Here is a 14,250-nt window from a genome sequence, read left to right as displayed (position 1 = left end):
GAGATATGTGATAAGACACTCCAGGACTACTATACTGCTTTTCCAGAACTGGGGGAATAATTTCCTCCAGAATTCCATGAAGTATAACCACTCATACCCTTAAACATTCTATCAATCCAGAACTATAGTCATTTATAAATCAGTTGGCCTCTTTGCAGGGCCATTTTTTTAAAAAGGGAAATAAAGGTTTGAGGACTTCACATGAGTTTTCACTTATAAAAGGAAGGGTAAAGACAAAAATACACCGGATGGTTTGTAGGCTCATTTGCTGGCTTGAGGCATGCGTGCTATCTTCATAGCATCTGGATCACATTCGTGCCTCAGCAAATCACAAATGACTCACACCATGCATTTTGCAAGGTACTCTGGAATGTTCCAGATCCCATATCGTTAAATATGTGCATTCAACTTGTGCCATACAACTTATTTTACACATCTGTGTCACTTCTGCCTATACACGTCCTTAGTGTCATGATGGCATGGACCGTGGAAAGAGCAGGGACTAACCTCAGGCAACTTTCCTAAACTGACGCTCAGGAAATGAACTGTTGGATCCTTATCTGGAATCTCATCAGGGGCCTCAGAGAGTCTGTGGGATGACAAGATTTCTTTCACCTTCCTCTGGTTATACAACCACACTTTCCTCCCACAGGACAATTTATCTGGACCATTTTTCTGAGCATAACATACAGCCTGAACTCCTAGGCCTTGAGGGCTAGAGTGGTCTGTTCATTCTCTGTCTTCCATGGAAACTTCCACCTGGAATGTGGGATGAGGAGATAAAACCTGGAAATATTTTATACGTTTCTGAACAAAAGAAAGCAATAGCTGGGTCTCAAACTTTCCACCCTCTTTTTGGCAGCTCCAAAATCAAGTCTATATTAACAGGGGGGAAAAAAAGCTCAAGCAATTATACTGTTCACAGAGGCAGCTAAGGAAAACTCTTCTCCCAGCTCTGCTGTTGTTTGTATGGTTGTCGTAGCAATGATATCAGGGACCAAGAGGATCCTAGTGCCTCTGACTGCTGGGGTGGGGAGGGTAAGGGACCCACAAAACAGGGATGCCCAGAGACAAGAATATTCAAAACAAAGTCAGCCCTTGACTGCAGGAAGCAGTTTGGGAGTCTGGCATGCCTCGAGAGCTTTCCTTTCACTGAACGTTTGTCCCCAGGGATGCTTCCAAGACCCTGAAAAGCAGATGTATAGATTCAGGCCCGTTTTCATCAGAATAACACTTGTTCTCTTTTATGTGACAGACTGATGTAGTGAGAAAAGCACAAGGCTTTGGAATCAGATAGTTTGGGGATCTGAGCTAAGAGACTTTGGACAAGTTGCTGAATTTTTCTGAGCCTCAGTTTTCTCATCTGTAGAATGGAGATAAATCACCTCTGCCTGAGTAGCTTATCGGGGAGATTAAATGAAATATTGTCTATGAATGTGCCTGGTGCATGACTCACCTGAAGAAAAAGGGGGAATTATAATCTTTTAGAAGGAGCCTTAACTAGGCATACGAGCTTCGAGTAGCAGAGCAGCTCACGAAAGCCTGATGCTGGGACAACGAGCTCCGTCCCACCCCAACTCCACCCCACATCTGTTTTCTGTCTCTGAAGCTCAGATTTCCTCTCACTGCAGTTGTCCCAACCGGGCACAGCCGAAGTGAATTCTGCTAAGCAGGCCATTGGAGGGAATAGGCGATACTGTCCGTTTTTACTTTCTCTTCCCCAATCCACTCCCCTGGTTAGACCTCCACGTACGGAGGGCCTAAAAACCTCCATGGGTTCAGAAAGTAGCCCTCACTCCTCAGTCTCTTGTTACAGCTATTGTCGTGACGGTGGTTGCTTTTCCTTGTTTCCTTCACTGGGAATCTATTGCCAGACTAGTAGATGGCAGTCTTCAGAGCATCTCCCATGTGGTGAAATATGCTGTGTAGGAAAAAATCTCCCAAGTTGAAGTCATTTAGAAAACGGCTGCAATGGCTGCTTTGCTGAAATACAGCTACCCCGCTGTGCTCAGATCCATCTCATGATGTCTGCAGAAGAAATGGAACAGGGCAGACCCCTTTCTGTACCTGAGACCCGCTCGGAGCCCTAAGCCAGATTTTCTTTATTGTTTAGTAAGCTCTTTTAATGAAATGTGCTCCTCTTATTATAGAGGACTGAAAATAAGATCTAAATCACAAACCAATAAAAGAAAGTTATTGGGCTGGGTATCTGAAGTTACTACCTAGAGGCTGCTCCAGTGTGGTATTTATAAAGCTCTAAACAGTTAAGTATAATTGTCTTTCTGGTTTTTGGGATGGAAGCCAACAGCCCTTTCAGTTACAACTGAAGAAAAATATTTTAGCGCTGAGCTTTGTTCGTTGGGTGGGTATAAAGAGGAATGGCTTCTCCCCCCGCACCAGCTCAGAATTGAGAGAGAATATTGTGGTAATGAAATGTTATATGGGAACAGCTGAAAAAAGGCTTCTCTGATTTCAGGGAGGGACAATGTGTGTAGGATATGTGTATAGGTATGTTTGCAAGTGAGAGCAGCCCGGGTGTGCAGGGGGTGAGGCTTGGGGGAGGGGAGGCAGGGAGAAAACTGGGATGGGCAGGTGTTGAGGGGTGACATGGGAGTTGAAGATGGGGGTGGTCTGTCAAATTAATGGAAAAGCCAGATGTGCAGCTGCTCACCCCAATGCAGGCCACTCCCCATCTTAGACAAAGACAGTGCCATTCTGGAAAGTTTCCACTAAAAGACCCATTATGACCCCAATTTCGCCAAACAGCATAGGTCTCCCTCTGGAGTAAGAATGTAGATCTTCTAAAACACAGAGCTCTATGTCATCAGAATCAAGAAAATACCAGAGACCCTCAGTTATAAAGGACCACAGAACTCCTCTCATCTACTTTCCCCACCATCACAAGGATCACGCCAGGAACTTCCATTTGGCAGACAGTCATGCGGTGATAGGATGCTCACTACATGTTAGGCAGCCTTTCTTATGTGGGATTAAAATCTGGTTCTCCTTAATCATTAGCCATCGATCCTGGTTTTGTTCAATGGAGCAGAAGACAGCCCTTTTGGTCCCCCAGCCCCGTGCTCTTAACCGCTGGGCAAGTGACACGTAGTCCAAGCATTTCCCCATCCTGGTCGCCCCCGTGGCAGCCCTGCCTGTTTGTCAATGTCTTCCTTCAAATCTTCATAGCTCTTGACGCGCCTCCTCTCGGACTCGCCAGGATGAAACAATCACTGCTCCAAACAAATTACACCTGTATCAGCAAGGTTTATCCAGCTTGTCTTGAGTAATTATTTGAAACTTAATGTTCAGCAGACTTCATTCCATTCCATCCCATGGATTTTGTCCCAAAGTTCCAGTTTAGGAAAGGTCCTTTTGAATCCTGACTCCTGTGATCCAACATAATTTAGAGATCTTAATTCACATGATCTCCCCCATATATAAAACGGAAGTCACATTTTCTTCCCTGAAACAGTAAGAGCTATCTCAGACTTCAGGATGTACCCTATGCCCCCAATTAATGCTGTCTCTCCAAGGACTACAGCCATACTTCCAAAGAAAAATGTCATTCCCTACTTGAGGCTCTTAACCTTTGTTGAAATTCAGACAAAGGAGAGCGTCCGCTTATATGTGGACATCACTTAGTGTAACTGTGCCTGAGGGTCAGAGAGGGCTGTAGGAACTAAGGTGTGTGTGTACGTGTGTCTCGTGCTTGTGTGCCTGTCGGCATGTTCATGTTAAGTCCACTATAACTTCTTTAAACTTGTGGTTGTAAAGAGGCATAACATATAGACAAATTAATTTAGAGGAGGCAAGAGAAAGCAGGCAGCAGACATTTGTCCCAAAGTTTGAGACACATGCTCCTCCCTCCCCAGGAGCATTGGGAACTCAGCTCAGCTGTGGCTCCGTGGCTTGTACCAATGGTTCCCTCTGTCCTTTCTAAGATGGTCCTCAGACTTCTGCCGTCCAACTCTCTTTCCTTATCCTCTCCCCTGAGGCTCTTCTCGGCCCCTAGAGCATGGGCCATGGGGCGGATCTCTAACTGTGACCCTTTCCTGGATTCAGGACTTCATTTCCACCCATCTGTTTTTCAGATTCACCCGGATTTTTCCACCAAGTCCACGCGGAAACGAATCACAACTGAAACCCAACACAACCAACACTACTTCGTTCTGCAGCCAGTCCCTCCTCTCTGCAGGCTTCTTCCCATGAGCAGCCACTGTCCTCGATTACCAGGAAGGAAACTCACATTCACACAGTCTGTTTTATACCTACTCATCTTACACTAGGGCCTCCCCTTCTTTTTCCAGTTCCAGGTTCCTGGTCTCCTCCTGGGTAACCACTGTTCCTACCCAGTTTCCCTGCATCCTCTTCTTTCCCACTCCGAACAATGCTTCACTGGGCTGCCAGGTCAATCTTCCTAAAGTTCAGGTCCAATCCCATCACTCTCTTGCTTTGAAACCTTCCGTAGCCCCCCGGTGTCTACTGAATTACGTACAGCTTCCTCACAGACTCATTAAAAATTATTTACAGCTTCCTAACTAAAAAAAAAGTTTCTCAATGCCCAACCCACACTTCAGCCTCCTGTCCCCCTGCTGCCCAATGTACACACTGTGTTCCTGCCCAACTGTACCCACTGCTGTCCCTCAAACATGTCCCCATGTACCTCTGCCCCTTTTCCTCTGTTCTGCTCTCTGACTGCAGCCAGATCTATTTGTTTCCAACTGCTGAAATCCTCTGCTTTTTTCCCAGAGTGTCTCTCAAACCCACTCTCCTTCTCTTCCTGTCCCTAGTGTTAGCCTCCACAGATGGTAATTCTCCCATGGGAATCAACCAGCATTCTAAAGCAGAGTCATTTATTTTCCTAGGAGGATGCAAAGACCGGGAATGTGCTTTATGACCCCTGACTCCACAGCAGTGTCTGCCGTGCAGAGTCTGGGCACATGACAGGTGCTTAGTAAATGTTCCTGGAATTGGACTGACACCTTCAGGACAGGTAGCATGAATCAGATGAATGCAGATATAACAGGAAAAAGAACAAGAGAGGAACCCTAACACCAGCATCCACATTTAGCCCAGGCATTGATATACACCAGCTCCATCTTCTTGAAGAGACCCAGGCACTGGGAGGGGCACCCTGCTGGCTCTGAAGGTGGGCAACGTTGCTGTTTAATAGCTGTGTGGCGCTGGATCCCAGCCCTGCCACCTTTCAAAGGCTGTGGTCAAGAAGAAGGCCTATCCACAGGGCAACTAATATCCTTTACTTATCGTCTGGAGACATGTGACAGAAACAAGATGACAAATGTAGCCAGTTGGGCAAAACCAGAGCCTGGTTTCCCACTGCCCTCCCTACCCCTTTTCTCCACTTACGGATTTTCAGTATTGGGAAAGCTAATGAAAATCCATAAAAATATGAAAGGAAGAAGGTAGACCAACAGGTTTAAATAACAGAATAGTTACAAAGAAGCAAATGATTTAAAGGTTAGGATGCCCAGGAAGCCAGGAGACTCAGGTTAAAATGATTACTTAGCTTCTCAAAGCCTCAGTTTCTTCCTCTTTACAGTCAAAATAGTAACCCTCTTGCTTCATACACTTCCTCTGGGGACCACCTTGGGCAGCGGTTCTCAAGCCTGGCTGCACCTGGGAATCATCACGGAACTTCGAAAACTCCTGATGCCCGGGTCGTACCCCCACCCCCACCAGCTAAGTCACAACTGCTAAGGGGCAACCCAGGTGTTGATATTTTTTTTAACATTTCTCAACTGCTTACAACGTGCAGCCAAGGGTGAAAACCGGTGATGTAAGAAATGCCCGTTGTCTTGGTTGACAAAATACCTACCACATAACAGCGGGAAACATTCATGAGGCATAAGCATTATTATTATGGCTGATGGTGGTGGTGCTGGTGGTCGTGCTGGTCATGGTAGTGGTGGTGGTGAGGGTGATGCTGGTGAACAGATGGGCTCTGCTTTGGGCTCAGAGTCCTTGTGGAGAAGAACTGTTTTAGCGTGAACATGACCAAGGTCTGTTCTGGCTCTGCAAGGAATATTTCATTCTCTGAGGTCATCACATCCTTTCTCTAATCAAACCTCCCACCCTTTGGCACTCTTCTACTCCACGAGCCCGTTCTTTGACCTCGCAGAGATTTATTGCTTGCTTCGTTTTTGGCCGCTCTGCCTAGAAGCCCCAACTCTGGTTTAACTTCTCCACCTACCGTCTTCGAACCTGGGACACTCATTTTAATATTCTCTCAACAGCACCACGGAATCCTTTGCCTCCTCCGAATCTCCATCCCAAACTAAAGCCAATTTCTAGTTTCTGTGCTTTTTTTGCAAAGCACTGCAGAGAAAACTGCAGGGCAGTGCTGACTGGTTTTATCATGGTTCCCACCCCAGCTGGTTCTCACCAATGCTCATGGTGCTTTCACCTAAATCCACTCCTTTCCTTACGTGGTTCCCATGGTGTCCGCTCTGAACTTTTACCACATTGGTTCCCTGTCCCAATTGGCCCACTTAACTCCTCAAGGAAAGCCAAGTTGGTTGCTTCATGAAGAAAGGAGGGGCCATCAGACTGAAGTTTCCTCCAGCTTCATCTTCCCCATCCAGCCCTCTGACTCAGAGGAACAAGGATCATTCCTTCTTTTTTAAAGGACACATCATCTCTCCTGCGTCTCTCTGGTTCCTTCTTTATCGTTTAACAACTCTCTCCTGTAGCTTCAAACTTTTCCCCTCTATGGGGCTTCACCCTAGCCTACCATAGCCAACAAATATGGTGTATTTCTCCCTCTTCCAAACACAAAAAGGAAATCCTTTCTTTGACGAGCTCCTCTGAAATACCCTATTTCTCTCCCTATCTGCACTTGAAAGAGTAATAGAGGGTCTCCAACTCTCATCTCCCATTAAGGTTTGAGTCCCCTGAATGCTCGCTTCTACTGGCAACAAGCTACTCAGCTGCTCTTGCTAAGATCACTGGGAACTTCCTGAGGGTCCAATGCACTGTTGCCATTTTTAGGCCCTCATCTACTTGACTTTTCTGCAGTATCCGACAGTGCTAATCACTGTTTCCTTTCAAATCAGTTCAGCCCAGCAAATTCTTCTGGCATGCCAACTCTGTGTCAGGTCCTGTTCTAGAGGGACTGGGGACACGAAGATTAGCAAGGTGAGGAAGAGTCTCTGCCTCTCAAAGAGCTCAGAGTCTGCTCAAGAAAACACACACAGCGAGAAATAATTAGGATACATTCCAGATTGCGACTCTGGAATTTATTCAATGCTCTTCTCCTTTACCTTCATACCACCTGCTCCTACCCCCCAAAATCTGTGTCCTCAGCCCCTCTCACTGGATTCTCTTCCTCTGTTTGTCCCTTCAAGGTTGATGTTTCCCAAGGTTCCACAATGGCCCCTTTCCTCTTAGTTGCCCTGCCTTGTCTCCCTGGGAAATATCCACTCTCAAGGCCCATACACTGTCCATCACCAACGACCTCCAAGTCTATAGCTTCAAACCTAACTTTATCCCTGTAACCATATGTTCTTATTTCTCACTGGATATTCTCCAGAAAATTTCAATTCAAATGAACCAGGACTTAATTGTTTTACCTTCTGCCCCAAGCTTGTTTCTCCTCCTGGGTCCTTTGCGAACTTAATCATTTTTACATCCACCCTGTGGCCAACCTCGAAACGCATTCCCAATTCCTCATCCTTGCTCATCCATACCTCCTTCCCACCAACTAGTCTTCGACAGCTGTTCTCTCTATTTCAAATCTATCTCAATTTCTGTCTTGTCCTCGCAACTAACATCACTAAGTTGTCCTGTCAGCCCTGATCTCATCCCTTCTAGTCCATTGCAGTAGTCCTCTCATATAGCTCATGCCACCATCTCTTTCCACCTCTAAACCATGCTCATATTTTTGTCTGCTATCTTTCTAAAAGATGGATTTAATCATCATCTTCCTATAAATCCAAACCCTTAGCAAGGCAGTAAGCCTATACTCTACACCTGCACTGTCCAATATGGTAGCCATTTGTGTCCTGTGTGCTATAGTGCCTGACACATAGTGGTCACTCACTTATTCCTCTTTCTTTCCCTTAAGACTTACCCTTACTGGAAGGTTAAGCAGGAAGAAACTATAAATGCTCATTTCATAACTCAATATAAAAGCATAATGGCAAAAAACTAAAAATAGAACTACCACATGATCCAGTAATTCCGCTCCTGGTTATATATCTGAAGAAATCGAAAACACTAATTCAAAAAGATACATGCACCCCAATGTTCATAGCAGCATTATTTACAATAGTCAAGATATGAAACCAACCTAAATGTTCATCAACAGATGAGTAGGTAGAGAAGATGTGGCATATATACACATACGCACACACACAAATATTAGCCATAAAAAAGAATGAAATTCTGCTATTTGCAACGACATGGTTGGACCTAGAAGGTATTATGCTTAGTGAAATAAGTCAGACAAAGGCAAATACTGTATGTTATCACTTATATGTGGAATGTAAAAAATAAAACAAGTGAATGTATGTAACGAGACAGAAACGGACTCACAGATATAGAGAACAAACCAGTGGTTACCGGTCAGGAGAGGGAAGGGAAAAGGACAAGATAGGGGTAGGGGATTAAGAGATACAGACTTTTGATACTATGTATAAAATAAATAAGCTACAAGGGATACATTGTACAGCACAGGGAATATAGCCAATATTTTATAATAACTTTAAATGGTACATAATCTATAAAAATATTGAATCACTCACTACGTTATCCACCCGAAACTAATAGAACGTTGTAAATCCACCATCATACTTCAACAACAAAAAAAGCACAATGGGAAATTCAGTCGCATGATCCTTCCTTTCAGGTTCTGATTCAAGTGGCTCTCTTGAGAATAGGCCCTTCCTCCCTCTGTTCACCCTCCTTTCCAAGATCAGACTCGGTTCTTGTCTTTTAGAACCACAGGGAGAGAGTCTGGCAAGAGCCACCGTTGTACCAGCTGATTTAAATTGAAATGTTTTCCCCAGATAAATGCGTGCTAAATAATACACCAGCTCTCCAGCCAAAGGGAAGTGACAGGCGCTCTGTAAATAAAGGCACTTAGTTGCTGGTAAAGAGCTGTAAAGTGGTTCTGAGCTGATGTATGCTGACCAGCAAGAAGTGGCGTCACCTGCTTTATATAATTGTCACTGCAGGCTTGCCTGCTGTATACTAAAACTGCATCTCATAGACCCAACTGTCACATCGGATATACCGTCCAGCATGGGGTATGCCGCCTTTCTCTGTAATTGTTTCTGACAGTCAGCCATCACATTTCAGATCTTTTCAGAAAGTATCTGGTCCAGAATCCCTAGGCTGGGCCAGTCCTGACACCATGTGGGCTAGAACAGTGACACTAAAAGGGAATGTGAAAAGAGAAGAGGGAAAAGAGGTTTTGTGAGTCTAGGAGAGCAAATAACACGCAGTGGCGAGTGTCTGAACACAAATCCCAGTGGAGGCTCTACCTCCTCAATGTGAAGACACATTTTCTTGTTTCATTTCATGTTAGAACAACTCGCCATAAGGTTGCGTGAATACTCTGGCCCAAGAGTACACACATCTGTCCTGGGTCCACAGTTCTGTCCTGCTGTGTTCTGGAGAGATGGTAACATAGCTCTCGAGACAAAACAAAGGAATGGGTTTCATAAGGACTACAGAATAAAGAGTGATGAAAGGTGGGGTGTCAGTGGCCAGAAATCTCTGTAGTTCCCTCTCATGGGGAAGTTAGATTTGTTCCCCGAAATGAAAATAGTAAGACGAAATCCATTTTTGTATTCTGTAATTCCAATCCACTTGGAGTTTGGTCATGCCAAATGCCCAGATGAAGGGTAACAGAAGCATTTGAGGACAGTGGGCGTTCCGGTGGGTCACAAGGGTCTCAAGGAGGGGAAGCAGCCGGGAATCTCGGTTCGTCCAACTGACCCCATGGACTGGGATGAACCTGAGGTGTGGGCTGTACAGTGAGCAGCCGGACGTGAACTTCCAACGCTCACCCATCAGGGAGGAAGCAACCTCCTGTGTTGATGGCCACCACTGGACCACTGCTTTTTGGAAGGTCAGAGCGTCACCAAAGGGGACTATTAGAAACCAAGGACAAGAGAGGAGCAGACAGAGTAAGAAAACGGTGGGAAATATGGACTCAGTGGGGCTAGAGCTCTGACAGTCTCTCACTGAGAGCCAAACAGAATGCTTGCTGGCTACTGGGGGATGTACACTCCACTCCGCTCCAATGCCAACCAGGAGTCTCTGAAAACCACCACCGGCCTTGGGCACATCCTCTGCCCCTTCTGGTGTGCGTGTGTGCGCGCGTGTGTGTGTACAAAATAAGAGCCCTTTTTTGCTTTTTTTTTTTGGCAGGAAAAAATGAGTTCTCTTTTCCTTTCTTCCTTCTCTCCCTCCAAGACCTACTATTCTTGCTTATTCCTGTGATAAAAACAGTAAAGAAGGCTTTTGAGAATCGAGTAAGTGTTTGAAGAGGGGAGGGGAAGGATTTTTTACCAGTCTGGCCATCAAAAGGATCTGACAGGCGGGGATAAGGTTTAAGAGAGCTGGAAGGAACACCTATGTCGGATGCATATGTGACTATATTATATGTTGAGATTCTAATCTAGGACCTTGAAAATCACGATTATTGAATTGCAAGGAAACAGGCATGCCGGGGGAAGGGAGTCTTTTCCTGCCCGCCCCCCCCCCCCATTTGCTTCCATCTCCACCTGGAGGGAGCACCTCCCCTGCTTCTGCTTCTTTCCATTCCCTCTGCTAGCTCCTGCCAAGAGACGAGGAACATCTAATGGGGTTGGTCAGTGTGTTCACTGGACCCAGTGTTGTTAGCGTAAAGATTTATTGTGGCTTAAAGCAGTGCACACGAGTCACCTGGGGACGCTGTTAGGATGCAGATTCTGACCCGGCAGGTCTGAGCGGCATGAGCGTCTGCATTTCTAACAGTCCCTGGGTGATGCCCATGCTGGGGTGTGGGTGGGAAGACACACAGTGAAGATCAACTACTTAGGGGCAGGAACCAAAAGCTAGCTTGCCTCTTCCCCCTCCAAGAAGGCCAGCTAACTGTCTCCTCCCATCCTTTGTCACCTCTGCTGCCTGAGCAGGTCGTGCAGGAGGCAGGAAAGAGTTAAGGCTCCTTTCTCAGGGCCTCGGCGCATTGCTCTGTCCTGCGGGCACCGCTGAGCAAATGGAGACCAAGATTTAGATTTGGCGGAGAGGCAGAGGAGGCTGGAGTGGAGATGTCAAAACCAAGCTTCAGGCTGTATCAGCCAGGGTTACGTCAAGAATAGAAACCACTCTATTCCAGGTACGGCGAAAATCAGAGGTTGACACGGCCACGGGCAAGGCTGGAGGAGCAAACGTCCGAGAGGCCACCATTAGCCATTTCACTTGCAGCACCAAGGGGAAGGTTCTCTTTCAAGAGAACTTCACCAGAAGGTGCTGTGAACCTCAGGACCCTCGGGGAAGCCCACACACCAGTCTCCATCTCTAGCAGCAAAGCCAGTGGTTCTCAAAACTTTCCGAGAGCTGCTTTGAACCCTGCAGCTGCCTCCAAAGATCAAGACCTGCTTTTCTCTTCCACTTTCCAGACCTCGCCCTCCTGCCCCTCTCTCACTGGCAGACTCCAGCCCAGAACCAGGCAGACAAGAGGCTTCTGGAAACTACTGTTTCAGGCTTCGCTGCAACGTCGGGGGGACCTTAGAAGGAGGTGGTGGTCACGCTGAGTTGGCGAAAGATAACGTAGCACGTAGGTCTAGGCGGCAGGATCGAGCCGAGCTTCATCGTATCCGTAAGGTGGTGCCTCACAGCCCAGAGGCTGTAGTCTTTGTGGGCTGTACGCCCTCTGTCTTTACTCCTGGAATGATGGCATTCAGGTCCCTAGCAGGCACCCGATGCCACCTATCCAGGAGACCGCATATGACAATGACCCTGCAGCTCATGGCAAGCCCACACAGAGGTGTCACTCGGCGGAAAGTGCTTCACATCCCACCCTGATGAGTGAGGTGTCTGTTGCAGGGTTTTTGCAGTGCCGCCTCTCTGAGACTCCTAGACAACATCTTTACTTGGAACCCTCTGCCCAGGGTCCCAGAGCAAATGACAGGGAAGACCAGGGCAGAACAGAGGTGGCCGATGGGTGGCATTTAACACTGTCATGCCTCCTACAGAGAACGCATGGGCTGACACGTGTCACCTTCTGCTAAATGACTTTCAGTGTCCATATACTCCCCACCCTCCAGAGACCACCGTCCCTCGGTCAGCCGATAACAACGCAAAGCTTAACACCCCCACGCAGCTATAACAACGGCAAAGCTTAACACAGGTCAATGGCAAAAACTGATGCTGGGGAGAAACGCCGAGAATTGTTCAGCCAGCATCACCTCAGTGCTCTGGCATTTAGCTGGCGACCCTGGGCCTAAAGCCACCGTTTGCGAAGGCTGAGCGGGTGGCACTTAAAGGCTGGATTAGTTTTGGGGAAGACAGCCTACTGAGAGTGTGGGCGTTAGGGTCTCAAGCCCACTGCCCGGGCTGGCAAGAAGAGGCAGCAGATGCCCCTTGGAAAGCCATGGCAGCCACGGTGTGTTTCTCTACCAGGCAGGCTGATGCGTGCCTCTATGGATTACGGAGTGAAGGATATCCCTCTTGCCAGCCCCTGTCCCCCGTAGGCACGGCAGAGAGGCTGTCCTTACCTTGGGAATTAGCCTGCAAGACCCCGATGCTGTCATCAAACTGCATAGATTTGATGTTGAGTGACGCCAAGATGCATTCCTTGTCCTGCAGCGAAGTATCATCAATATTATTCTGATTGGCTGACAGGATAACGCACATGTCACAGAGGTTGATGTTGACGGCCCTTAAATCAGCCCGACTTAACGGCGTACCCTTTGGCATAGAGGAAAGAGAGAAAAAAAAAAGGAGAAGCAAAAGTGAGACTGAGGGACAAGAGGGAAAGAGGGGGGAAAAGAATAAAAACAAATTAAAGATTGAGCTGGAGCTTTGGGAAATTATTTAACAAGCATCTTTTTTATGCCTTGACATTAAGCTGGCCTAACTACATTCAAGGGAATAGGAGCTGTGTGTTAATCTAAAGGGTAGTCGGTGCTGATGGCAGCATTTTAGGGTTGCTCTCGATACTCAGTCAAGCTATTACTAACTAACGAGGGAGAGGAATTACGCCATGGTTCTATATCTTCTTCCTGCCTGGAAATTGTCTTGATTTAAGTAACTGTCCTGTGGCAACCTCTGGCTTTCAGAATGTAACGAGGGGGTGGCTTTCAAATGCCTGTTTATTTAATAGCAGGTCACTTCTGTCTCAGGCAAAAAGACAGCAGCTCCAACTAGAATTCCCAAGGCAGCCAAGAGGAACTAGCCAGGGAGCACGGTGTGATGAGGTGGGGCTGAATCTGGAGGATGTGGGAGCGAGTGGAATTAATGTGCTTCTTGCAAAGGGGATATGGAAAGGGGTGACGCTTCAGGTATATGATTTGAATGCATATTTTCAGCAAGAGAAAAACAAGGAAATCACCTAACTGTCCAAGAACAGAAGCATGGTTAAATACACTATCAGATATATATACAATGGAAGTCTATGTGGCAGGTAAAGGGATTGAAAGACCTCTCCGTGTAGGTATTGCCTTGGACGCATCTCAAGACAGAGGAGCAAGTGAAACAAATAAACAAAAAAAACAAGTTCTAGACAATTCAAAAAGTATGATTTCATTTATGTAAAAAGAAACCCACAGAATAGAACTACATATGTATGAATGTGTTTATAAATGTACGTACACTCAGAGAGAAAGCTCAGGAAAAGTACACACTAAACTAATAACTGTAATTACCCCTGGGGAGGGAAATAAGATTGCGGGTGAAGGAAAGGTTTGCTTTTGACTTGATATACATCTGCTTTGTTTGAATATTTTATAACAAGAACGTACTTGTATATTACTGGAGTAATTAAACATAAATAAGCCAGTAAACAGATTTTTTTAAAAATCCCATAACAAAAAACGGTGGAAAAAAATCCCCAGATCAAAGAGGTAATGACAGAGGCCAGGAATGCAGCCACTGGTAAAACAGAAGGGTTAGGATTGGAGGAGAGGGGCATGACCCCCACCTGCTCTGTGTCCTGGGGGTGGGGACCAGAGAAGAACTAATCAGGCCATCCCATGCGATAGGGCCCCAAGGGCATCATTCTGGAGTTCACCGCCAGCCACC

General features: G+C 46.5%; 1 protein-coding gene across 4 annotated transcripts in view; it reads right to left on the bottom strand.

The window, feature by feature from the left end:
• KCNMA1 (potassium calcium-activated channel subfamily M alpha 1) overlaps positions 1–14,250 on the bottom strand; it is a 747,896-nt gene that overhangs the window by 60,239 nt on the left and 673,407 nt on the right. For all 4 annotated transcript variants that reach the window (XM_027129781.1, XM_027129778.1, XM_027129780.1 and 1 more), the window contains one exon: positions 12,726–12,918. In XM_027129781.1, coding sequence (XP_026985582.1) covers positions 12,726–12,918 — 193 coding nt within the window. The remainder of the gene's footprint in view (positions 1–12,725; positions 12,919–14,250) is intronic.

Source organism: Aethalodelphis obliquidens, unplaced genomic scaffold (assembly GCF_003676395.1).
Source record: "Aethalodelphis obliquidens isolate GAN/ISIS:26980383/991018 unplaced genomic scaffold, ASM367639v1 scaffold37, whole genome shotgun sequence".
Taxonomy (NCBI): Eukaryota; Metazoa; Chordata; class Mammalia; order Artiodactyla; family Delphinidae; genus Aethalodelphis; species Aethalodelphis obliquidens.
Note: the sequence above shows the minus strand (reverse complement) of the source record. Positions and strands in the feature narration are given on the sequence as shown.